The sequence below is a fragment of the Macaca fascicularis genome, chromosome 19 (assembly GCF_037993035.2).
Source record: "Macaca fascicularis isolate 582-1 chromosome 19, T2T-MFA8v1.1".
Taxonomy (NCBI): domain Eukaryota; kingdom Metazoa; phylum Chordata; class Mammalia; order Primates; family Cercopithecidae; genus Macaca; species Macaca fascicularis.
The window spans coordinates 18,435,213-18,462,145 of NC_088393.1; the positions used below are offsets into that span (position 1 = coordinate 18,435,213).

The 26,933-nt window shown below is 52.3% G+C and overlaps 1 protein-coding gene across 25 annotated transcripts in view; it reads left to right on the top strand.

Annotated features, from left to right (window-relative positions):
• The first annotated feature begins 11,193 nt into the window (after positions 1-11,193).
• Positions 11,194-26,933, top strand: part of MAST3 (microtubule associated serine/threonine kinase 3) — a 56,876-nt gene continuing 41,136 nt past the window's right edge. For 13 of the 25 annotated variants that reach the window (XM_005588417.4, XM_074026383.1, XM_074026385.1 and 10 more), the window contains exons 1-2: positions 11,274-11,327; positions 21,388-21,419. In XM_005588417.4, coding sequence (XP_005588474.3) covers positions 11,289-11,327; positions 21,388-21,419 — 71 coding nt within the window. In that variant the 5' untranslated portion in view covers positions 11,274-11,288. Of the gene's footprint in view, positions 11,328-21,387; positions 21,420-24,284; positions 24,474-24,759; positions 24,850-26,933 lie in introns of those variants that run through there. The other 12 variants (XM_015440581.3, XM_074026394.1, XM_074026374.1 and 9 more) reach the window with 2 other exon arrangements.

The following is a 26,933-nucleotide window of genomic DNA, read 5'->3' on the forward strand; positions in this document are numbered from 1 at the left end:
TTGAACCCAGGAGTTTGGGACTAGCCAGAACAACATGGCAAGACCCCACCTCTATAAAAAATAAAAAGGCCAGACGCAGTGGCTCACGCCTGTAATTCCAGAAGGCAGAGGAGGCCGAGGTGGGTGGATCACGAGGTCAGGGGATCTAGAGCATCCTGACCAACATGGTGAAACCCTGTCTCTACTAAAAATACAATAATTAGCCAGGTGTGGTGGCGGGCACCTGTAATCCCAGCTACTCAGGAGGCTGAGGCAGGAGAATCGCTTGAACATAGGAGGTGGAGGTTGCAGTGAGCTGAGATCGCACCACTGCACTCCAGCCTGGGCAACAGAGTAAGACTATGTCTCAAAAAAAAAAAAAAAAAAAAAAGAAAAGAAAAAAAAATCTATATATGTATATAGATATAATAAAAACTCGGCCGGGTGCGGTGGCTCAAGCCTGTAATCCCAGCACTTTGGGAGGCCGAGACGGGCGGATCGCGAGGTCAGGAGATCAAGACCATCCTGGCTAACACGGTGAAACCCCGTCTCTACTGAAAAATACGAAAAACTAGCCGGGCGAAGTGGCAGGCACCTGTAGTCCCAGCTACTCGGGAGGCTGAGGCAGGAGAATGGCGTGAACCCGGGAGGCGGAGCTTGCAGTGAGCTGAGATCCAGTCACTGCACTCCAGCCTGGGCGGCAGAGCGAGACTCCGTCTCAAAAAAATAAAATAAAATAAAATAAAAAAATAAAAATAAAAACTTAGCCAGGCGTGGTGGCATGCATCTGTATTCTCAGCTGCTTGGAAGGCTGAGGTGGGAGAATGGCTTGAACCCAGGAGGTTGAGGCTTCAGTGAATCATGATCATGCCATTGCACTACAGCCTGGGTAACAGAGAAAGATCCTGCCTCTAAAAAAAAAAAGAAAAAGAAAAAAAAAATTTAAGACATGCAACTTAGTTTTTCCCCCATGTTCCATTTCTTTTTTTGTTTTTTCTTTGAGACGGAGTCTGGCTCTGTCGCCCAGGCTGGAGTGCAGTGGCGTGATCTCGGCTCACTGCAAGCTCTGCCTCTGGGTTCATTCCATTCTCCTGCCTCAGCCTCCCAAGTAGCTGGGACTACAGGCGCCCGCCATCTCGCCCGGCTAGTTTTTTGTATTTTTTAGTAGAGACGGGGTTTCACCGTGTTAGCCAGGATAGTCTCGATCTTCTGACCTCGTGATCCGTCCACCTCGGCCTCCCAAAGTGCTGGGATTACAGGCATGAGCCACCGCCCATGTTCCATTTCTTAGCCTCTGAGTATTTCATTTCCTGCCCCTCCCTCCCCACTGTCAGCAAAGCCTCTAAATGTCAGTGGAGAAGCTCTGATCCAAGCTACCGCGTGGATGAACCCTCAAAAACATTATGCTGGGCTGGGCGAGGTGGTTCGCGTCTGTAATCCCAACACTTTGAGAGGCCGGGGTGGGCGGATCACCTGAGGTCAGGAGTTCAGGACCAGCCTGGTCAACAAGGTGAAATCCTGTCTCTACTAAAAATACAAAAATTAGCCGGGTGTGGTGGCATGTGCCTGTAATCCCAACTACTTGGGAGGTTGAGGCAGAGAGAAAAACTTGAACCTGGGAGGCAGAGGTTGCAGTGAGCCAAGATCACACCACTGCACTCCAGCCTGGGTGACAGAGTGAGACTCCGTATCAAAAAAAAAAAAAAAAAAAAAAAAAAAAAGCCACACACAAAAAAACCCGATCATGCTGGGTGGATGAAGATGGACAGGAAAGGCACACATTGTATGATTCCACTTATATAAAACATCCAAAATAGGCAAATGTACAGAGGCAGACAGTAGCTGAGCGGTTGTCAGGGGCTGGGGGGAGGCGGGAGTGAGAAGTGACTGGTGATGTATGCGGGGTTTCCTTTTGGGGTGATGCAAATGTTCTGGAACCAGATAGAGGTGGTGGTTGCACAACACTGTGAATGTGCTAAATGTCACTGAATCGTTTGCTTTAAAGTGATGAATTTCCGGCCTGGGCACGGTGGCTCACTCCTGCAATCCCAGCACTTTGGGAGGCCAAGCCAGGTGGATCATTTGAGGTCAGGAGTTCGAGACCAGCCTGGACAACATAGTGAAACTCAGTCTCTACTAAAAATACAAAAATTAGCCGGGCGTGATGGCAGGCGCCTGTAATCCTAGCTACTCGGGAGGCTGAGGCAGGAGAATCGCTTGAACCAGGGGGACAGAGGCTGCAGTGAGCCAAGATCACGCCACTGCACTCCAGCCTGGGTGAGAGAGTGACACTGTTTCTCAAAAACAAATAAAAGATCAATTTTAGGTTATGCGAGACGCATCTGCAGAAAAAAGAAATATTATTAGAGTCCAGGGGCACTGAGGAGGGAGAGGGGGAGGGTCTCTTCTAGGGGGTGAGCATCTGTGGAAACTGAGGCCCAAGCGGCCAGGGTCGCACCACACAATTCAGCCTCCTGGGAGGAGGTCCCTCCTTCAAGAAGCCTGGCCCCTAGGGGCAGCTGAGCTGGCCAGGGTCAGGCGCCCAGCAGGCTATGAGGTCAGCGAGTTGGGGACAAAGACTCAGTGTCCTGGGCCTGGCACACTGGGGACGGGGACCCTGTGACCCCATACAGAACAGCCTTCTCTGGCCCCAGGGCCCAGGCCAGGGTCTGCTGGGGGATGGATATGTGAGGCCTGGGGGAGGGGCAGAGACAGAGAAAGGACAGAGATAGAGAGATACATAAAGATGGAGGAGCCCAGGCAGGGTGGATTATGCCTGTAATCCAGCACTTTGGGAGGCCAAGGCAGGAGGATCACTGTAGGCTAGAAGTTCAAGAGCAGCCTGGGCAACATAGTGAGACCTTATCTCTACAAAAAATAATTTGCTGGGCCTGGTGGCAGGCACCTGGAGCCCCAGCTACTTGGAAGACTGAAGCTTAAGCCAGGGAGGTCGGGAGTACAGTGAGCTCTAATTGCGCCACTGCACTCCAGCCTGGGCCACAGAGCCCAGGCTGGGCTCAAAAAATAAAAATAATTTTTGTTATTTTTTGCGTCAAAAAATAACAAGAAAGGTGGAGGAAACAGGTAGAGATCAGAGGAAAGTCACGGCCCCCTCCTGACCATCCTGAGACCCTCCCGACTCCACCAATTCCCGGAGAGTCCCTCACTTGCCCCATTTCACAGATTGGGAAACTGAGTCCAGGGGCACTCAGACCACCTGAGGCCCCAGCTGGAGATGAAGAGATGGATTCAAACCACCCCTTGTGGAGTACACTTTTGCCCCTTCCACAGTGGAGACCATGCCTCAGGGCTTCCCCAACCCCCACAGAGCTTGGCCCTCCCAGGCCTCATCTTTCCCACCTGCAAAATGGGCTGTTGTGAGTATGCAGGAGGGCTTGGCTCGCAGTGAGCGCTGTCCACCCGCTGGCCAGTGTGATTAGTCATTGTTGTTCCCCAGTGGCCTCTGCCTGGCAGCTGCTGGAAAAACATCGAGGGAGGGAGATACAGGGCTGGGGAGGTGAAAAGCTGGACACAGACGCCCCAGCCCCTTGGGATCAGGGACAGATGAAGGCCGGGTGCCCTAAAGTAGAGCAGGGAGGGCTGCCTGGAGGAAGGACACTTGAGCTAGTATTTATAGAATTACAGGGCATCTCTAGCAGGGGCCACAGCAGAGCCAAAAGTCCAGAGGAGGTGCTTTGGGGACCACCAAGATGGACACAGTGGATCTGGGGTTCTGTAGGGTGACAGGCTGGGGCCTCGAGTGCCAGGCTAAAGGGCCTGGCTTTCTCCGAGGGCAGTAGGGAGCCATGGCAGATGTGTGAGCTGGTGGGGTACCCCACACAAAGGTGAAGTGGTATTTCTCCCCTTATTGAAGTCACAACCTGACACTCCCTCTGAAGTTCGCCACATCCCACCTTCCCCTTGCCACATCTTGGCATGCCCACCTCCTTCCCTTCCTCTCTAGGCTTGCCAGGAGGCCCTGTGGGCCCCTTATGGCCCCACCCAGCTGCCCCAGAAGTTCATCTGAGATAAGCTCCCAGGGCTGCCCCACTTTCAGATGCCCCACAGACTCGGGGGAGGGTGAAACAGGAAAGATCGAGTCACGGGGGCCCCGGAAAACATGATGGGAGGAACCACAGCACTTCCCCACCTCCTCAGCTTCCGCCTTCTTCTCAGGGAGAGAGACCTTCAGCCGGAGGAGGAGGGCCAAGCGTCCCTCCATGTGGCCAAGATACCCTAATGCTGCTGAGGATCATCTAAAGAGGGTGTTGAAGGATACATAGGAGTTAGCCAGCAGAAAATACATTTGTTCATTTAACAAACTCGTAGGCATCACTCATCAACAAGAACAATTTTCATCATTCAATCAAACTTTCTAATGCCTCTGGGGGATCATTTGAGGATGTTTAATTATTATTTTTCTTTGAGACAGGGTCTCACTCTCTTACCCAGGCTGGAGTGCAGTGACACAATCATAGCTCACTGCAGCCTCAACCTCCCAGGTTCAAGCTATCCTCCCACCTCAGCCTCCGATATAGTGGAGACACAGGCCTATGCCACCATGCCCTGCTTTTATATCTTTTTCTTTTTCTTTTTACTTTTGAGACAGAGTCTTGCTCTGTCACCCAGGCTGGAGTGCAGTGGTGCGATTTCAGCTCACTGTAACCTCTGCCTCCTGGGTTTAAGCAATTCTTTTGTCTCAGCCTCCTAGTAGCTGGGATTATAGACGTGTACCACCATGCCCAGCTAATTTTTGTATTTGTAGTAGAGACGGGGTTTCACCGTGTTGGCCAGGCTGGTCTCAAATCCCTGACCTTAAGTGATCTGCCAGCTTCAGCCTCCCAAAGGGCTGGGATTACAGGTATAAGCCACCACCCCCAACCATCCAGTTATTATTTTCAATTTTTTTTTTTTTTTTGAGACAGTCTCGCTCTGTTGCCCAGGCTGGAGTGCAGTGGCCGGATCTCGGCTCACTGCAAGCTCTGCCTCCCGGGTTTACGCCATTCTCCTGCCTCAACCTCCCGAGTAGCTGGGACTACAGGTGCCTGCCACCTTGCCCGGCTAGTTTTTTGTATTTTTTAATAGAGATGGGGTTTCACCGTGTTAGCCAGGATGGTCTCTATCTCCTGACCTGGTGATCCGCCCTTCTCGGCCTCCCAAAGTGCTGGGATTACAGGCTTGAGCCACCGCGCCCAGCCAAATTTTTTTTATTATTATTTTTTAAGTTTTTGGTAGAAATGTGGTCTCACGGCCGGGAGCAGTGGCTCACGCCTGTAATCCCAGCACTTTGGGAGACCGAGGTAGGCGGATCACCTGAGGTCAGGAGATCGAGACCATCCTGGCTAACACGGTGAAACCCCGTCTCTACTGAAAAATACAAAAAACTAGCCGGGCGAGGTGGCGGTCGCCTGTAGTCCCAGCTACTCGGGAGGCTGAGGCAGGAGAATGCCTTCAACCCAGGAGGCGGAGCTTGCAGTTAGCTGAGATCCGGCCACTGCACTCCAGCCTGGGTGACACAGCCAGACTCTGTCTCAAAAAAAGTACAAATAGGCCGGGCGCGGTGGCTCAAGCCTGTAATCCCAGCACTTTGGGAGGCCGAGACGGGCGGATCACGAGGTCAGGAGATTGAGACCATCCTGGCGAACACGGTGAAACCCCGTCTCTACTAAAAAATACAAAAAAACTAGCCGGGCGAGGTGGCGGGCGCCTGTAGTCCCAGCTACTCCGGAGGCTGAGGCAGGAGAATGGTGTAAACCCGGGAGGCGGAGCTTGCAGTGAGCTGAGATCCGGCCACTGCACTCCAGCCTGGGCGACAGAGCCAGACTCCATCTCAAAAAAAAAAAAAAAAAAAAAAAGTACAAATTAAAATAATAATAATAATAAAATAAAAATACAAAATTAGCCAGGCATGATGGCACGCACCTGTAATCTTAGCTACTCAGGAGATGGAGGCAGGAGAATCACTTGAACCCGGTAGGCAGAGGTTGCAGTGAGCTGAGATTGTGCCACTGAACTCCAGCCTGGGAGACAAGAGCAAAACTCCGTCTAAAAAAAAAAAAAGAAAGACAGAAAAAAGAAAAAAGGAAATGTGATCTCACTATGTCGCCTAGGCTGGTCTCAAACTCCTCGTCTCAAGTGATCCTCCCACCTCAGCCTCCCAAAGTGCTGGGATTACAGGCATGAGCCACGGCTCCTGAACAGATAAGAGGATGTTTTAAGGAAGACACAGGAGGTTAACAAGAAAAAAATTCATTCAACCACCACACCTCCCGATATCCCTTACAGAGACATGTGAGGAGAGTTTTGATGGGTGCATAGAAACTCACAAGAATAAAATGTATTTGCTCATTCAATACAAGGTCCTCTGATGCTTCTCAAAGAGAATTTGAAGTGGGTTTTGAAGAACATATAGATGTTAGGCTGGGTGTGGTGACTCACGCCTGTAATCCCAGCATTTTGAGAGGCCGAGGCGGACGGATCGCCTGAGGTCAGGAGTTTGAGACCAGCCTGGCAAACATGGTGAAACTCTGTCTCTACTGAAAATACGAAAATTAGCCGGGTGTGGTGGTGGGTGCCTGTAATCCCAGCTACTTCGGAGGCTGAGGCAGGAGAATTGCTTGAATCCTGGAGGCGGAGGTTGCAGTGAGCCGAGATCGCGCCACTGCACCCCAGCCTGGGAAACGGAGCGAGACTCTGTCTCAAAATATGTGTGTGTGTGTGTGTATGTGTCTGTGTGTGTGTGTGTGTGTGTGTTGACCATAGAAAAACTGCATTCATTCATTCAGTCAGTCCAGTCAGTCAGTCACTAAGTAAGCAGTCCTTCTTGCCTATTAAGGGGTTGTTCGGGAGGCAGTTCTGTGTAGGAGTTCTCCAGAAGGAGCAGCGGATTTGAGACCTCTCTGGTGGCTCTCTCCAGCAGGTTCCCACATGCCCAACCCAACCCTGGTTCAGGGAACCTCTCTTTCCCCAGGATTCCGTTCAAAGCCCCAGGGAGGGCTCTGATAGGCTGAGCTTGGGTCACATGTCCACCTTGAACCTATCACAGTGGCTGAGGTGGATAAACGACTCTGGGTTACGTGTCCACCCCAGGCTGGACTAAGGGAGAACTTTGAGGCAGAGCTGACCAGAGTCAGAACAATTGGCCATTGTAGGACATGAGCTTCCCATCACTTGGGGTGTGCAAGCTACAGCCTGAAGTTCACTTAGTGTAGGATTGTCAGATAAAACACAGGACTTCCCCACGCCCATTGGTTTCTGCCTTCTCAGGGACCTTCAGCCTGAGGAGTGGGGAGCTTCCCTCTATGTGGCCAAGAGACCCTGATGCCCCTGAGGGGTCATCTAAGGAGGGTGTTGAAGGCTGTATAGGAGTTTTCCAGGAGAAAATCTATTCATTCATTTAACAAACTCGCTTATAGTCATTATTCATTAAATAACATTTAAGTTAAATTCCCAGTTAAATTGGAATTTCAGACAACCAACATATTGGTTTGTGTGTTGTTTTGTTTTGTTTGAGGCAGAGTCTCGCTCTGTCACCCAGGCTGGAGTACAGTGGCACTATCTCAGCTCACTGCAACCTCTGCCTCCTGGATTCAAGTGATTCTCCTGCCTCAGGCTCCCGAGTAGCTGGGATTACAGGTGTGCCCCATTACTCCCAGTTAATTTTTGTAGTTTTAGTAGAGACCTCTCTGGTGGCTCTCTCCAGCAGGTTCCCACACGGTTTCACCATGTTGCCCAGGCTGGTCTCAAACTCCTGACCTCAGATGATCCACCCACCTCAGCCTCCCAAAGTGCTGGGATTACAGACATGAGCCACCAAACCCGGCCAACACATTGTTTTTTAATATAACTATGTCCCAAGTACTGAAGGGGGCATACTTATACTGAAAAACATTCATTGTTTATGGAAATTTAAATTTAACTGGGTGTTTGCTTTGGAAAACAGCCTGGTTGTCTTTTACAAATTTAAAACATAGAGTTGCTGGGAGTGGTGGCTCATGCCTGTAATCCCAGCACTTCGGGAAGCCAAGGCAGGAGGATCGCTTGAGCCCAGGAGTTTGAGACATGGCGAAACCCTGTCTCTACAAAAATTTAGCTGGGCATGGTGGCGTGTGCCTGTAGTCTCAGCTACTCCACGCTCCAGCCTAGGCGAAAGAGCAAGACCCTGTAATCCTAGCACTTTGGGAGGCCAAGGTGGGTGGATCACTTGAAGGTCAGGAGTTCGAGACCAGCCTGACCAACACGGTGAAACCCCGTCTCTACTAAAAATGCAAAAATTAGCTGTGAGTGGTGGCGGGTGTCTGTAATCCCAGTTACTCAGAAGGCTGAGGCAGGAGAATCAATTGAACCTGGGAGGCAGAGGTTGCAGTGAGCCAAGATCGCGCCACTGCACTCCAGCCTGGGCATCAGAGCAACACTTCATATCAAAAAAAAAAAAATCTATGCAAAACATTGTACGCCAAAGTTCATAGCAGCTCTATTCAGAATAACTACCAAAAAGTGAAAAAATCCAAGTGACCACCAACAAATGAGTGGATCAGCAAAATGTACGTGTACATATACGCAATGGAATATTATTTGGCCATGAAACTGAATGAAGTACTGATATTTGCCACATCTTGAAAGCATGATGCTGAGAGAAGCCAGACACATAAGGCCACATGTTATATGTTTTCTTTTTTTTTTTTTTTTTTTTTTTGAGACGGAGTCTCGCGCTGTGTCACCCAGGCTGGAGTGCAGTGGCGCGATCTCGGCTCACTGCAAGCTCCGCCTCCCAGGTTCACACTATTCTCCTGCCTCAGCCTCCGAGTAGCTGGGACTACAGGCGCCCGCCACCACGCCCGGCTAGTTTTTTGTATTTTTAGTAGAGACGGGGTTTCACCGTGTTAGCCAGGATGGTCTTGATCTCCTGACCTCGTGATCCACCCGCCTCGGCCTCCCAAAGTGCTGGGATTACAGGCTTGAGCCACCGCGCCCGGCCATATGTTTTCATTTTTATGAACTATCCAGAACAGGAAAATTCATAGAACGGGAAGCAGATTGGTGGTTGCCAGGGACTGAGGGAGGGGGAATGAGGACTGGCTGCTAATAGGTACAGGGTTTCTTTCGGGGATGATACAAATGTCCTGGAATTAGATCGTGGTGATGGTGAGTATGCTTAAAACACTGAATTGCACACTTTAAAAGCGTGGATTTTATGGTATGTGAATTTTATGTCAATTTTTAAAATTATATGAGAAAAACAAGTTTTCCCTGGGATCCTGTATTTTTATTTGCTCAATCTGGCCATCATAACTTGATGCAACTCTACAGTACCTCATGGACAATCGGGCCCAGTGATCCTTCCTAGGGTCTCTTCGAGCCTGAAAACATACTCCAGTGTCCAAACTGAACAGTGGGGCAGCTGAAGACAACTGCGGCTGCAGAGAAAGTGCGAGTCGCAGGGAAATAAAAAATGCAGGTGCTAAGCCAGGCACGGTGGCTGATGCCTGTAGTCCCAGCGCTTTGGGAGGCTGACGCAGGAGCATCACTTGAGGCCAGGAGTTCGAGACCAGCATGGGAAATATGGCAGTACTCCGTCTCTACAAAAAAAAATGCAAAAATTAGCCGGGCATGGTGGCATGCGCCTGTGGTCCCACCTACTCTGGGAGCTGGGATATGGGGGCTGAGGCGGGAAGATCGCTTGAACCCGGGAGGTTGAGGCTGCAGTGAGACAAGATTGCACCACAGCACTCCAGCCTGGGGGACAGAGCAAGACCCTGTCTCAAAAAAAAAAATTTTTTTTTTTTTTAATGTGGGCGCTATTTTGGGACTTTGGGCTTTTCTCAGCCTCAGTTTCCCCTTCTGTAAAATGGAGTAGAACAATTATCTTCAAATATCTGCGAGAGGTGGTGCTTATGAGACATTTAGGGCAGAAAGGCAATCATCCTCAAAAAAGAAACTGACAACTGCAGCAGCTACCTGTTTTTGTAAGTAAAGTTTTATTGGCACCAGGGCCAGGATTAAAGGGAGGCAAATGAGGCTGAGTGGTGCAAGAACAAGGGTCTGATCATGTCTTAAGAGTTTTAGTGTTTTGGCCAGGCAAAACACTAAAACTCTTTGGCCTGTAATCCCAGCACTTTGGGAGGCTAAGGTGGGTGGATCACCTGAAGTCAGGAGTTCGAGACCAGCTTGGCCAACATGGTGAGACCCCATCTCTACTAAAAATCCAAAAAAAAAAACAAGCCAGTCTGGTGTGGTGGTGGGCACCTGTAGTCCCAGCTACTAGGGAGGCTGAGGCATGAGAATAGCTCAAACCAAGGAGGCAGGGGTTGCCGAGATCATGTCACTGCACTCTAGTCTGGGTGTCACGGCGAGACTCGTCTCATAAATTAAAAAAAAAAAGTTTTGGTGTTTTGGCCATACACCTATAATCTCACACCTATAATCTCAACACTTTGGGAGGCCTAGGCAGAAGGATCATTTGAGGCCAGGAGTTCAAGACTAGCCTGGGCAACATAGTGAGATCCCCGTCTCTAAAAATAAGATAAAAAATAAAAGTTTTGATGTTTTGTTCATCATAAATGTTTTCATTAATTTTATGTTTTTAAAATATTATTTCTCTTGATGGCTGAGTTTTTTGGGGCCCCCTTAAATTTTGCACAGGGGTGAGATCCTCACTTGCCTCACCCTAGAACCCGTTCTGTTGTGTGTACTGGGCACTTTTTTTGTTGTTGTCTTGTTTTTGTTTTTGAGATAGAGTCTCTCTCTGTCACCCAGGCTGGAGTGCAGCGGCGCTATCCCGGCTCACTGTAACCTCTGCCTCCTGGATTCAAAAGATTCTCCTGCCTCAGTCTTCTGAGTAGCTGGGACTACAGGCGCGCGCCACCACGCCCAAGCAATTTTTTTTTTTTTTTTTTTTTTTTTAAGTAGAGACAGGGTTTCACCATGTTGGCCAGATCATTCCTGACCTCAAGTGATCTGCCCACCTCGGCCTCTCAAAGTGCTGGAATACAGGCGTGAGCCACTGCGCCCGGCCAATGCGCTGGGCACGTTGATTAACCTCTCTTAGCCTCAGTTTCTTCATCTGCAAAATGGGGCTGAATGATGCTCCCTTACTTCTGAGAGGATTCATTGTAAAATATTTACTTCTGGGCTCTGCTGAAGGGGCGGGGCCAACTCGCCCAGTGGGGGCGGGGCCCTGTGGTCGGGCGCCCGGGAGGGGCGGGGCCAGGCCTCGTCAGCTGACCGGCCCGGCCAATGGCACCCGGCGGCGGGGCCTGGCAGGCCGAGGCGGGGCCGGGGGCGGGCCTGGCGGCGCGGACTCCCGGGCCATGGACGAGTCGAGCCTCCTGCGGCGCCGCGGGCTCCAGGTGAGGGCCCTGCGCGGGCGGGCGGGAGGCGGAGGGCGCGGCCAAGTGGACGCGGCCTGAAAGGTGCGGGGGGGGGGGGGCGGGGGGCGGGGCCTTCGCGGGCTGTAGGGAAACTGAGGCAGAAGGCGGGGAACGCTCAGATCGCTTCTTTTTGACCACCCGCTTCTCAAAGTGCTTTTTCTCCTGGTGGGTAGGGGGAAGGTGTCCCCCTTGGACATCTAGGGAAACAGAGGCTCCAAGCGATGGCGTGGGAGGAAGAGGCTGAGGGCTCTGCCCCTCCCCACCAGCTGTTCTAATAATAATGCTAGCAACAGCAGCCAGAGAACTCACCATATGTTCATGGTTGTTTTAGTCCTATTACTAGCGATGTATTAATATTAGTTCATATGTATTAATACCTCCTTGGGTCGTCGCTGCACCGCAGTACCCCCTTCAGTTCAGCCCTACGACGACCTGGGCTGTCAGGCGCCCATTTGTCAGAATAAGGAAACTGAGGTTCTAGTCCCAAAAAGCCACTCTCCAGAGGTCGCCTAGCTGGGATTCGATCCTGCGCCCTCAACCAGCTGTCTTAGGGCACAAGGCGCTGCCAACCAGCAGTGTGACCTGGGGGGAGGGCACTCTTGCTTCTCCGGGCCTCAGTGTTCCAACGGGCCACAGGGTCCTCCTTTTACCGAGTTCATGTTTGGGAGGCTGTGTCATCAGGACGGCGTCGGGGACAGCAGAAGCCTAAGTTTGAAGCCACACACGGGCTACATGACCCCGGACAGCCACCCCTTGACTTCTCTGGGCCTCAGTTTCCCCGTCATAAGAAATGAAAAACGAGAATTAAGATTTGGCCATTTTCCTCTGGGACTTAGACCACACCCTTAAGAAGCCACCAAGTTTTCAGGTAGGGAACCTGGGATTCAGCACTTACCCAACGAACATTTATGGGGCGCCTGCTGTATGCCTGGCTCTGGACAGGCAGTAGAGTGTTCTGCAACTCTGGAGCTGCCCTCCTAGAAACCCCAACCTGTTCCGGAAGGTAGACGCCAGAGCAGCGGTGACCCCACGGAGTGGTCAGTTGTGATAAGGGACTCACCGCAAGTGAAGGAGGCGCCTGACCCAGACATTGCTGGGAGCCCTGGGTTAGAGGAGGCAGTCAAGGGTGGCGGGGCATTGCAGCGGGGGGGCGGTATTTAGGGAAATGAAAGAGGTTGACAGAAGCTGGTACCCAGGGAGGACTGAGCAGGTGTGGTGGGCGTCGTGGACTGAGGTTAGCTCCGGGCGGGTTGAGGGGGTGAGAGGAATGGGGCCGGCGGGTCTCCAACCTGGAGCCGCACCGGTAGCTGCGGGACTGCGAACTCTGCAGGTGATGGGAAGCCAGGTCGGGAGTGGTCAGGGAAGGCACGGGCTGAACTGCAGATCGGAGACACCCGGTCTCTGGCCGCGCGGGGGTGGGGCAGAACTGGAAGCACTGAGGCCAGAGGCAAGAGTGGGGGACTTGGGCGGAAAGGAGGGGGCGGGGCGGGATTGGCGAGCAGCGTGGTGTTGGGGGGGGGCAGCCCCGCCTCCAGCCCCAGTTAGATGCCAACCCGCCCGCAGCCTCTTAAAATAGAGAAACCGCCTCCGGGTAGGCGAATGGGGGTGCTGCTGACGTCAGGAAGTGGGGCCTGTTCCATGGGGGGGTCAAACATTTCCTGATGATAAGTTCTATGTTACAAAAGGGGAAACTGATGTTCAGAGAAGCATAGACACTGTCCGGGTTTCACAAAGTGTAGGTGACAGAGTCAGACAGGATTTGAACCCAAGCAGTTCCGGCTTCCTCTCCAGACCAACCCAGCACAGGCATCCATCCGCGAAGGTGGAGGGATGAGCACGGATTCCGACGAAATGAGGGCATTTGGGCAGAGGCCACAGTACGTGCAAAGGCCCAGAGTCATGTAGCCTTTCTTACCTGTTTATATGGGGAAACAAGAACTTGAACCTATATCTTAGCACTAGAGGCTGATGGCCAGGACTTAACGCTTCCAGGGCCTTCAGTGCTGATTTTGAAGCGGTTAGACTTTCCCCCTAGGGTGATGGGGAGCTATGTATGGAAGGTGCTGGAGCAGGAGAGGGCATACCCATATTGAGGGGCTGGAAACACTCCTCTGGAGGGCTAGGAACAGGAGCCGGGGAATCAAAAAGGTCAGGAAGCCAGGAAGGAGCATGGAATGAAACTCTAAGTGTACCAGGTGTGGTGGCTCATGACTGTAGTCCCAGCTGCTCAGGAGGCTGAGGCAGAAGGATCCAAGGATCTCTCTCTTTTTTTTCTTTTTTCTTTTTCTTTTTCTTTTTTTTTTTTTGAAGGAATCTTGCTCTGTTACCCAGGCTGGAGTCCAGTGGAGCAATCTCAGCTCACTGCAACCTCAACCTCCCGGGTTCAAGTAATTCTCCCTGCCTCAGCCTCCCGAGTAGCTGGGATTACAGGCACATGTCACCACGCCCTGCTAATTTTTGTATTTTTAGTAGAGACAGGGTTTCAACATGTTGGCCAGGCTCGTCTCAAACTCCTGACCTCAGGTGATCCGCCCACCTTGGCCTCCCAAAGTGCTGGAATTACAGGCGTGAGCCACCGTGCCCAGCCAAGAAGGATCTCTTGAGCCCAGGAGTTTGAGGCTGTAGTGAGCCATGACCACGAGATCCTATCTCAAGAATAAAAATAAAGGTCCAAGTGGGAGAAGATTAAAATAATAATAAAATAATAGTAAAGTGATAATAACTGTTCATATTAACATGCTAAGTCCTCTCATGCATTCAATTCTCCTAACAGCCCGAGTGGTCAGTGCTTTTATTAGTTCCATTTTTCAGAGGAGGAAACTGAGGCCCAAAGAGGGAAGTACCCACCAGGAAGCCAGAGAAATTCTAAACAATCTGGCACCTGAAAAGTGCTGCAGTTTGGGGTCTTTTTTGACTGGAAACCTTGTTAATGGTCCAGGAGCATCCCAGCCAATCAGGGGGCAGATCGCTGATGAGAGCCAATCAGATTTCCTGGAGGCCAAAGGCCAAAGAGTCCATTCACAGAAGGGTGCTGACTGGCCAGTCCAGACGGATAGCCCAGGGCATCCTCTCCGGTGGTGACAATGTGGGGCGTGCTGTTGGCTGTGTGCGGGAGAGGTCTGAAAAAGGATCTGACCTGGTCCGCGGGCGGCCAGTTTGCGACAGCCCTGCGTCCAGGGAGGAGGTGGAGACCTTCCCAGTTTGGGTTAAACTCAGCCTCACGCATAACGTGTGCAGGCACCGGGTAACGTGAGCTGATATTACTACTACTACTATTAGCTTATTACATTTATCATCTCCCACTTGGACTTTTGCTTTACACATGACCGAATTTCAAAACACCAGGTCCCACAAACAGAGCATCCCCTGGCAGAGAAGGTGGTTAGAGCCTGTATCTGGACTTTGTCTCTGCCACTACTGGGGTGGCTCCCTTAGGTTCAGCCCTCAAAGGTGATCCTGCTTTCTCATGGCCCGCTTCCATTTATTTTCCCCCTCCTCCTCCTCCTCCTCCTCCTCCTCCTCCTCCTCCTCCTCCAGGAAGCCCTGGGGCTTGTGCCATGTGGTCCATGCTGACTTCTCTCCCATTTCACTTCAGGGGCATTGAACTTTCAACGGGGCTTGGTACCCAGCAGGCCGAGTGCTCCGTTTGCACGTACTGTTTGCTGGGCATGGACTGGTGTTTTCCATGTGCCTACTGGCTTTGTCCAACGCCTTCTACTCCAGGAAGCCCCTTAGCTCTCCTCTCTGCGTGCCTCCAACCCCTCTTCTCCCTTCGAGTCTCTTTTTTTTTTTTTTTTTTTTTTTTTTTTGAGACGGAGTCTCGCTCTGTAGCCCAGGCTGGAGTGCAGTGGCCGGATCTCAGCTCACTGCAAGCTCTGCCTCCCGGGTTCACGCCATTCTCCGGCCTCAGCCTCCCGAGTAGCTGGGACTACAGGCACTGCCACCTCGCCCGGCTATTTTTTGTATTTCTTAGTAGAGACGGGGTTTCACCGTGTTAGCCAGGATGGTCTCGATCTCCTGACCTCGTGATCCGCCCATCTCGGCCTCCCAAAGTGCTGGGATTACAGGCTTGAGCCACCGCGCCCGGCCTCGAGTCTCTTTTTTTTTCAGATAGTATCTTGCCCTGTCGCCCAGGCTGGAGTGCAGTGGCGCGATCTCGGCTCACTGCAGCCTCTGTCACCTGGTACAAGTGATTCTCCCTGCCTCAGCCTCCTGAGTAGCTGGATTAGAGGCGAATGCCACCACACCTGACTAATTTAATTTTTGTATTTTTTAGTAGAGATGGTATTTCACCATGTTGGCCAGGATAGCCTCAAACTTTTTTTTTTTTTTTTTTTTGAGACGGCGTCTCACTCTGTCACCCAGGTTGGAATGCAATGGTATGGTCTCGGCTTACTGCAACCTCCGCCTTCCGGGTTCAAGCAATTCTCCTGCCTCAGCCTCCCGAGTAGCTGGGACTACAGGTGCATGCCACCACGCCCAGCTAATTTTTGTATTTTTAGTAGAGACGGGGTTTCACTATGTTGGCTAGGCTGATCTTGAACTCCTGACCTTGTGATCCACCCACCTCGGCCTCCCAAAGTGCTAGGATTACAGGCGTGAGCCACTGCACCCGTCTCAAACTCTTGATCTTAAGTGATCCTCCTGCCTCAGCCTCTGGGATTACAGGCGTGAGCCACAGCACCCAGCCACTTTGGGTCTCTCTCTTAATCCCTCCAGTATGGAGGTGCTCCTGCTCTGCTATGTCTTCTCCAAACTGGAATTTCCTCAGGTGGGGCTAAAGCTTGTGGGGGAGGCAGCATCCCCCAGCCTGGGCAAGCACAGACGGGGATACCATAAATATTACCTTTAATGGGCAGTTTCAGGGGGTCGGGGCCTCCCCAACCTCCACTCCTCTGGGTAGGAGCCACTCCCAGGGGAACAGCAGGCACAGAGGGGGCTGTGGGTGGAAGCAGATGGTGTGGGGACTGAAGGGTCCGGGAATGGTGCCAGGAGAGTTCCGTGTAGTCCAGCTTCCCCGGGAGCCTTTGCAGGGAGCTGCCGATTTTGCCTCACCTCTCTCTGCCACTTTCAAAAAAACATCTTCAAGCCGGGCACAGTGGCTCATGCCTGTAATGCAGCATTTTGGGAGGCCAAGGTGGGAGGACCACGCGAGGTCAGGAGGTCAAGACCAGCCTGGCCAACATGGTGAAATCCCATCTCTACTAAAAATATGAAATTCGCCAGGTGTAGTGGTGGGCACCTGTAATCCCAGCTACTTGGGAGGCTGAGGCAGGAGAATCGCTTGAACCCGGGAGGCAGAGGTTGCAGTGAGCCAAGATCGTGCCATTGCACTCTATGCTGGGCGACAGGGCAAGACTTCATCTCAAAAACAAAAACAAACAAAAAAAAAAAACAACCACAAGAAAAATCTTCACATCTTTTTGTCTTTTGGAAACAACTCTCAACGGGTGGTTATTATTCACCTCTTGATCACTGTCTTGACTCCCATCCATCAAAGTCTCCCCCAGCACCAGGCCCTGAGCTTGCTACTCGTTGATTCCTCCAGGGACCCTATGTCACTGGGCCATTTTCCAAATGAGGAAACTGAGGCACAGAGGGGTTAAGTCACTCATCGGGTCACACAGTGCAGGAGTGGGGGAGGCAAACTGGGAATCTAGGACTGTGTGCTGGATGGGGTGCAAGTGGGACCCCCCACCAGGGTTCAAATCCCTCCCTGTTTCACGTGGGGTAGTGGAGGAAGTGGTATAAGATCCCACAACTGGCGGGTGCAGTGGCTCATGCCTATAATCCCAGCACTTTGGGAGGCCAAGGCAGGTGGATCACTTGAGACCAGGAGTTCAAGACCAGCCTGGGCAACATGGTGAAACCTCATCTCTACAAAAAATACAAAAATTAGCTGGGTGTGGTGGCACATGCCCATAATCCCAGCTACTTGGGAGGCGGAGGTTACAGTGAGCCAAGATTGCACCACTGCATTCCAGTCTGGGCGACACAGCGAGATACTGTCTCAAAAACAAACAAACAAACAAAAAGTCCCACAGCTATTAGAAGGGCCAGAACGAGACCCTAATGGCCACGATGATGGTGGTGATGGTTCCATCACTGTGACTGCTTGAACTCAACATAGTGAGTTATCCTCAGACGTATTCAAGCAGTCAGGGAGACCTCCGAGTGGTAGATTATTCTCCTCCCATCGTGACAGCTTGGTTTTCTGAGCGCAGAGCAGCTGAAGTCAGGCCTGGGGTGACACCACACCCCTGCAACCCTTCCCCACTTCTCCCGGGAGACCTTGCCCTCCCAGCTGGGTCATCCAGCAGCCCAGCAGCTTCCGGCCCCCTCCAATTGGCTGTGGGGGCCGATGGCGTCACTGGTTGCCATGGCGAACACCCAGATCAGGACGTGGGCAGCCTGGAGCCCACCAAAGTAAAAATAGTCGTGTGTCCCCAGCGTGGCCGCCCTGATGTGTGTGGAGGGAGGGTGTCCTGAGACCCAGTTTCCTGCCTCTCACTCCACTAAGAGATGTGGGCAGCCGGCTTTCCTCTGCACCTAAGTTTCTCTGCCAGTAAAACAGCCCCTGCCCGTGGTTCACAGTAGGTGGCTCAGTAAATGCAAGGACATTCATCAGGTATTATGATAGCTTCCATAGTCCCTTGCTGAACTCAGCGATAGTACAACAGCTCACAACAGCAGCAATAGTAATGGCTGATCGTGATTAACCCAGAACCCTCCTGATGTCATCTCCAGATTACAGATGGGGAAACCGAGGCACGGGGGCATACAAATAACTTGCATGGCCAGGAAGAAGCAGAGAATTGAACTGAACCCAGGTCTGGGTGTCCCCAGATTCTAAACTTGTGCCACATGGCATTTTGAGAATTTAAAAATCCTCTTGATTGGCCAGGTGCAATGACTCACGCTGTAATCCTAGCCCTTTGGGAGGCTAAGGCCGGTGGATCACTTGAGGTCAGGAGTTCGAGGCCAGCCTGGGCAAAATAGTGAAACCTCGTCTCTGCTAAATATACAAAAATTATCCGGGCATGCTGGCGCACACCTGTAACCCCAGCTACTCGGGAGGCTGAGTCAGGGGAATCACTTGAACCCAAGAGGCAGAGGTTTCAGTGAGCCAAGATTGTACCACTGCAGTCCAGCCTGGGTGACAGAGTGAGACACCATCTAAAAAAACAACCACAGAAAAAACTTTTTTTGGCTGGGCATGGTGGCTTATGCCTGTAATCCCAGCATTTTGTAATCCCAGCATTTTGGGAGGCCAAAGTGGGTGGATCACCTGAGGTCAGGAGTTCGAGACCAGCCTGAACAATGTGGTGAAACATTGTGTCTACTAAAAAAAAGGAAAAAAAAAAAAAAAAAGGCCTAGCTACTCGGGAGGCTGAGGCAGGAGAATCGCTTGAACCTGGGAGACAGTGGTTGTATCGAGCCGAGATTGCGTCATTGCACTCCAGCCTGAGCAACAAGAGAAAAACTCTGTCTCAAAAAACAAAACAAAACAAAACCCTCTTGGGCAGACCATGTCTGAGGATGGACTATGAGGTCACAGTGGAACACAAGCTCAAGGCTTTCTATCCTGCATGTGGTGAGGGCACCGAGAGTGCAGATCGGCTTGCTGAGCTCTAAAACGGTCTTCAAAAGGGAGTCACCCGTCAGCCGTACTCTCCACGCCCCCACTGGTACCCAGGGCTCAAACCTGCATAGACTTTGCAGCAAGTGAGAAGAGAATGGTGTTCAGACCTAGACCCAGGAGGAGAGGGACATCTGAGATAGGACAGGGATAGGACAACTCAGGAATCTCTATTTTCTCAACAGATTATTAGTTTTTAGCCACTACTGACATACTTCTTCATAAATAAAACTAATTTGTAATTTTTAATAAAATTATTATTGTTATTTTTAGACATAGGGTCTTGCTCTGTCACCCAGACTAGAGTGCAATGGTGTTATTATAGTTCACTGCAACCTCCAACTCCTGGGGTCAAGCAATCCTCCCACCTCAGTCTCCTGAGCAGCTGGGATTACAGGCGTGGGACACCATACCTGGCTAATTTTTTTTTTTCTTTTTTGAGATGGAATCTCGCATTGTTGTCAGGCTGGAGTGCAATGGCACAATCTCAGCTCACTGCAACCTCTGCCTCCCAGGTTCAGATCCTCCCGAGTAGCTGGGACTACAGGTGTGTGACACCACGCCCAGCTAATTTTTGTATTTTTAGTAGAGACAGGGTTTCACCATGTTGGCCAGGATGGTCTCGATCTCTTGACTTCGTGATCTGCCTGCCTTGGCCTCCGAAAGTACTGGGATTACAGGCGTGAGCCACCGCACTCAGCCCTTCGTATTTATTTATTTATTTATTTATTTATTTATTTAGTTATTTATTTATTTTTGAGACAGAGTTTCGCTCTTATTGCCCAGGCTGGAGTGCAATGGTGCAATCTTGGCTCACTGCAACCTCCGCCTCCCAGGTTCAAGTGATTCTCCTGCCTCAGCCTCCCAAGTAGCTGGGATTACAGGCGCCCACCACCATGCCTGGCTAATTTTGTATTTTTAGTAGAGATGGGGTTTCACCATGTTGGCCAGGCTGGTCTTGAACTCCCCACCTCAGGTGATCCACCCACCTCGGCCTCCCAAAGCTCTGGGATTACAGGTGTGAGCCGCTGCGCCTGGCCGGCCAGGCCTTTTTTTTTTTTTTGAGACAGGGCTCAAGCAATCCTCCCACCTCAGCCACCCAAGTAGCTGGGAGTACAAGCTCGAGCCACCATGACTAGCTAAATTTTCACTTTTTATTTTTTTATTTTTTTATTTTATTTTATTTATTTTATTTTTTTTATTTTTGAGACGGAGTCTCGCTCTGTCGCCCAGGCTGGAGTGCAGCGGCCGGATCTCAGCTCACTGCAAGCTCCGCCTCCCGAGTTCACGCCATTCTCCTGCCTCAGCCTCCCGAGTAGCTGGGACTACAGGCGCCCACAACCACGCCCGGCTAATTTTTTGTATTTTTAGTAGAGACGGGGTTTCACCGTGGTCTCGATCTCCTGACCTTGTGATCCGCCCGCCTCGGCCTCCCAAAGTGCTGGGATTACAGGCGTGAGCCACCCGCGCCCGGCCTTTATTTTTTATTTATTTATTTATTTATTTATTTATTTATTTATTTTTTTGAGACGGAGTCTCGCTCTGTCGCCCAGGCTGGAGTGCAGTGGCCGGATCTCAGCTCACTGCAAGCTCCGCCTCCCGGGTTCCCGCCATTCTCCTGCCTCAGCCTCCCAAGTAGCTGGGACTACAGGCGCCCGCCACCGCTCCTGGCTAGTTTTTTGTGTTTTTAGTAGAGACAGGGTTTCGCCGTGTTAGCCAGGATGGTCTCGATCTCCTGACCTTGTGATCCACCCGTCTCGGCCTCCCAAAGTGCTGGGATTACAGGCTTGAGCCACTGCGCCCGGCCTATTTTTTTATTTTTTGTAGAGACAGGGTTTCACTATGTTGCCCAGGCTAGTTTCAAACTCCTGAACTCAAGTGATCCATCTGCCTTGGCCTCCCAAAATACCAGAATTACAGGCACGAGCCACCACACCCAGCCTAGTCTGGCTAATTTTTAAAAAAATTTTTGTAGAGATGGAGTCTCGCTATGTTGCCCAGTCTAGCTTAAACTTCTGGGCTCAAACAACCCTCCTGCTTTCGCCTCCCAAAGTACTGAAATCACAGGTGTGAACCACCGTACCCAGCCTAAAATAATTTTTAATGCAGGTATGGTAGGAGCCGGGTGGGGAATTAAATTGTGAATCTGGGGGGCCTCCAGGAAAAAGGGATGTTGAGTTCAGACCTGGAGTATGAGCTGTAGTTAATTAGGGCCGGAAGGGAGGGAAGGCCATTCTGAGAGAGCATACAGCTAGTGCAAAGGCCCTGAGGCAGGGCTGAGCCCAGTGTGTAGACACATTGGTTGGGGCAGGGGATTGGGGATTGTGGGGGTGCATCAAAGGCCAGCTGTTCTGAGGGCTAGTCTCTCTGAGAATGTTCTCCATTTCTGTCTCATTGCAGAAGGAGCTGAGCCTGCCACGCCGGGGACGTGGGTGAGTTCACCTGGGGCTGGTGGGCTGGGTGGGCCCTGATGGTCCTGGAAGTGGATATTTCAGCAACAGCCACTGAATTGTGAATGTATTTAATAATTACAGTAACACGTCTCATGTTCATTCTTGCCCTCGTGTTTGCAAAGTGCTTCACAAGCACCTGGCCTCTCGCCACACACATGGGAGGCCATGCCAGTTTGCAAATGAGGAAGCTGAGGTGCAAAGGGGTTTCATCACCAGCTTAAGGGCACTCAGCTGGGAACGGGAGAAACTTGTCTGGAATCCAGAGTCTGCATGTTGAATTTCAACTGAAGTGTATTAGAACTGGCTTGAATGCCTCCCATGATGGGGAACTCACTTCCTTTTGGGGAACACTAGCACAAAATCATCTCTCAGCTGGACATGGTGGCTCACGCCTGTAATCCCAGCACTTTGGAAGGCTGAGGCAGGCGGATCACTTGAAGCCAGAAGTTCGAGACCGGCCTGGCCAACATGGTGAAACCCCGTCTCTACTAAAAATACAAAAAAATGAGCCAGGCATGGTAGTGCACGCTTGTAATCCCAGCTACTTAGGAGGCTGAGGCGGGAGATTCGCTTGAACTCAGGAGGTGGAGGTTGCAGTGAAACGAGCAACCGCCGCTGTACTTCAACCTGGGCGACAGAGTGAGACTCTGTCTAAAAAAAAGAAAATAAAAAAATCATCTCTCTTGGGGTCACATCAGTGTTCCTGTAGGCTTTTTTGTTTTGTTTTGTTTTTGAGACGGGGTCTCGCTCTGTCACCCAGGCTGGAGTACAGTAGTGTGATCTTGGCTCACTGCGACGACTGCCTCCTGGGTTTAAGAGAGTCTCCTGGCCGGGCGCGGTGGCTCAAGCCTGTAATCCCAGCACTTTGGGAGGCCGAGACGGGCGGATCACCTGAGGTCAGGAGATCGAGACCATCCTGGCTAACACGGTGAAACCCCGTCTCTACTAAAAAATACAAAAAATTAGCCGGGCGTGGTGGCGGGCACCTGTAGTCCCAGCTACTCGGGAGGTGGAGGCAGGAGAATGGCGTGAACCTGGGAGGCGGAGCTTGCAGTGAGCTGAGATCTGGCCACTGCACTCCAGCCTGGGCGACAGAGCAAGACTCCGTCTCAAAAAAAAAAAAAAAAGAGAGTCTCCTGCCTCAGCCTTAAGAGTAGCTGGGACTACAGACGCGAGCCTCCACACCCGATCTGTATGTTTAGTAGAGACAGGGTCTCACTCTGTTGCCCAGGCTGGTCTCAAACTCCTGGACTCAAGCGATCTGCCTACCTCAACCTTCCAAAGTGCTGGGATTATAGGCATGAGCCACCATGCCCAGTCTAGGTTACTGTTTTTTATCCCCAAAGCTTAGAGAACATTTTTGTTCAATGCCTTCATTCATTTACAGATGAAAGAAACCAAAGCCCGGGGGTGGGGAGGGGTTTACCTTAAGCTAGTGGTCTGGAAGTGTGTGAGTGTGGACACCCTATCTTTGGGGGCTGCTTTTGCCTGAGTTGGGGGTGGGAATCACTCAACGAACATTTTTTTGAGCACCTACTGTACATTGGGCCCTGCTGAAGGCAGAGGGGATACAGACAATTCAATCTCAGAGTAAGGGTTGAAGTTTTGTATGCAGGAGAGAGATTAATCAGAGAAAGAGACAGAGATGCTGGGGGTGGTTTTATCCTGAAGATCTGTGGCCTCTTGCAGAAAGTGACCCTTGAGCTTAGATCTGGAAGAAGAGGAGGAGCTGGCAGGGGGAAGTCTGGGGAGAATGGCATTCCAGGCAGCAGGAACAGCGTGGGCAAAGTTTCTGGGGTGCCAGCACACTTGGCATTAGAAGAACAGCATGAAGACAAGGGTAGCTGAGTGGGGTGAGTGGAGGTGAGGTGGAAGGACAGGAGAAGGAGGAGGTCCTGGGAATGGGGTCAGAGTGGCCCCCAAGCCCAGGCCATCTGCTCCTGTTCCAGTGGGGATGATGCAGTTGGTGGGGAGGTGCTTGAAGGCCCCAGTGGTTGGGGGTTGCCGGGGGACTCGGACATTGCCCTGAGAGCGGGCACTGTTTCCAACCTTGGCCCAAGCTGTGGGCAGTGTTGGCCCAAGCTGTGGACCGTCAATCAATGAGGACTGCAGAGGGTAAAGTCCTGGACTTTGGGGCAGGACAGAGCCAAAGACTCCACAAGGGATGTCCACTCCCTGCCACCTTCCCTGTGCCCCACTGGGTCCACTGGGGCCTCTAGAGGGCCAGAGTGAGACACAGACACCCCCAGACCGTGGGGTTTCCGCTGAGAGAGAGGGAGGACAGGGCTGGCGGCGCCTGGTGCTGGTGGCGGTGCAGGGACAGCTTGGCGGAGAAGGGGCTGGTGGGGCTGGACTCATATATGGGTGAGGGGGACGACCTTCCTGGCAGAGGGAACAGCTGGAAGCCAGGGACTGGAGGTGTGGTCAGAGCCTCTAGTGTGCGCGGGGATGCGGAGACCCGAGCAGGTTAGGACCTCAGTGCCGAGCGGCTGGCCGGGATGCGGGGTTGGGGAGCTGGAACGGACTGCGCTCAGATCGTGGCTCCCAGAGAGCCCCAGGGCTGGGGCAAGGGCTGAGGCCCGGCCAGGGCGGGGAGAGGCGGGGTCAGGCCATGGAGCAATCGCGCCGACCGCGGAGCCAGTGACCGCCCTTCCCTTCCGGGACGCAGCTCGGGGGCTCCCGACCCGGCGGCCTCGGCGTCCCTGCAGCAGACGGGGCGGCACCCGCGGCTCCGCCATCCGGCTGCGCGACCCTCGCTGCTGGGCTCGGCCTGCGCGCAGGTGCGGAGCTCCGAGCCCCGCCCCGAGGCGGAGCCAGCCCGGCCCCCAGCGGCCCAGCCCCCGCGTCTAGTCCGCCGCACCCGCCAGGCGTCTGTCCCTGCGTCCGTGTGTCCGTCCGTCGGTCCGATCGCGCCACGATTAGGGCTTCCGGGGGCCACCAAGGGGGCGTCGATACCCGGCCGCACAGACGCGGCTTCGGCCTCGGCATGAAGTCCCGTAGGGACAAGCTGCACATCCCGGCGCTGACCCTCGAGTGAGTGTGGGGCAGGGCGGGGGTGTGGGGTGGTGCAGGGAGGACAGGATGACAACCACCCTCCCCCCACGTATCTGTTCGTGTCGCCCAGAAACGCACCGCCGCCTCCGGGGAGTCCTCCCGGGCCATCGGTCTGGCCCCGCCCTCACGGCCTGAGCTGAACCCAGAATCCCCGGTCTTGGGCCCCTACTCCCTGAGGGAACCACAGCCGCCATCCGGAGATCCGGATTCGGCCACGCGAAGGGGCGGCCACCAGGTTCACCGTCCCCGGCCTCTTTCTTTGCAGTCTGTCTCCGAGCAGCCAGAGCCCGTCCCTGCTGGGTCCCAGCAGCCCCTGCAGCCCCTGTAGCCCCTCCTTGGGCCTGCACCCCTGGAGGTAAGTGACAGCACCAGTGGGCGGGTCGCAGACATCGCCCTGGCACCCCAGAGCCTTGGAAACCCGCCAGAATCATCACTCTCCCTAAGGTACTGTAGGTTGGTGACCACCTCTCTGGACCTCAGTTTACCCCTCCGCATAATGGCACTGCGATCTGTTCTAGGGGGTTAATGGGAAAATTCCATTTTCAGCCAGGCCAGCATCTGACAGGTGGCCAAGCGAAGGGAAGAACTTAAGCTGTTGCCCAAGGACTTTCCCAAGACAGGTGCCGGATTCCCAAGCTGCTCAGGGCACTCCCTGCTGAATCGGCCTGGACTCCTGGGTGGTGACCTCAGGGAGAAAGCTCCTCCCTCTAAACACACACGCACACCCAAGGCTGAGAGGCCACCAACGAGAGTGCTGTGAATTGAGCTTAACCTAAGTGGCGCTGGGAGAAAAGAACCAGCATGACTGAGGGCTCCATAAGCCCTTCCTGATCCCCACTTCCCAATTAAGAAAACTGAGACTTAGAGAGGAGATGCCGGTTTTTCTGATTCAGTCCGTCCTCTGGGGGCCAAGCGTCAGGGACAGTTTTGCCACCAGGTCTGTTGAGGGTTTGACTGGCCAGTTGGTTGACTCTGTGACTGGCCAGGTTTCAGGACAGGAGGGAGTTTTGTGAGCTCCTCTGATGGTTTGGAGTGGGGACATTTAGGGAGGGACAGATGTGAGGTCAATGGTGTCTATTAGAATTATGTGGTCCATCAACCATTTACACTTCAGTATGAATGAGCTGCTTAAATCTTTTCACAGCCTTTTTTTTTTTTAGGTAGAGTCTTGTTCTGTCCCCTAGGCTGGAGTGCAGTGGCGCAATCTCAGCTTACTGCAACCTCCACCTCCCGGGTTCAAGCAATTTTCCTGCTGTAGCCTCCCAAGTAACTGGGACTACAAGCACCTACCACCACATCCAGCTAACTTTTGTATTTTAGTAGAGATGGGGTTTCACCATGCTGGCCAGGCTGGTTACAAACCCCTGATCTCAAGTGATCCACCTGCCTCAGCCTCCCAAAGTGCTGGGATTACAGGTATAAGCCACACGGCAGGCCATCCACAGACCTTTAATGGGGAGAAGAAAGAACAATATGGAGCCCACATTTGCGTGCTGGGCAACAGGGAGGTAGCTTCATTCGGGCACCAAGCACTATGAGATACCTACTGAGATCCAGGCGCTAAAGGCATTGCTATAAAGAAAACATAGTCCCTCCATCAATGGCTTCTCAGTCCGCTTGGGGAATTCAGTGATAAAACGAATGGATAAACAAGATACATTCAGACAGGGACCTCCTGGGGAGGTGATGTTTGAGCCAAGGCCTGGGCACAGCTAAAGGAAGATTGGCACCAGGCAGTGGGTACTGCATATGCAAATGTCCTGTGGCAGGACTGAAGTGGTGGGGTTTTTGTTTTTGTTTTTTGAGACAGAGTCTCACTTTGTCGCCCAGGTTGGACTGCAGTGGCACGATCTCGGCTCACTGCAACCTCAGCCTCTTGGGTTCAAGTGATTCTCCTGCTTCAGCCTCCGAGTAGCTGAGACTACCGGTGTGCCTCTATGCCCAGCTAATTTTTTGTTTGTTTATTTATTTGTTTGAGAAGGGGTCTTGCTCTGTTGTCCAGGCTGGAGTTGAGTGGTGCCATCTCGGCTCACTGCAACCTCCGCCTCCTGGGTTCAAGTGATTCTCCTGCCTCAGCCTACCTAGTAGCTGGGGTTACAGGTACATGCCAACACTCCCAGCTGATTTTTGTATTTTCAGTAGAGATGGGGTTTCACCATGTTGGCTAGGCTGGTCTCAAACTCCTGACCGCAAGTGATTCTCCCGCCTTGGCCTCTCAAAGTGCTAGGATTATAAGCCTGAACCACCATGCCTGGCCTAATGTTTGTATTTTTAGTAGAGGTGGGGTTTCACTATATTGGCCAGGCTGGTCTTGAACTCTTGACCTCAGGTGATCCACCTGCCTTGGCTTCCAAAAGTGCTAGGATTACAGGCATAAGCCACTCTGCACCCCCCCGAAATATTTTTTAAGCCTCTGTGGCTGCCTTGAGGGGAGAAAGG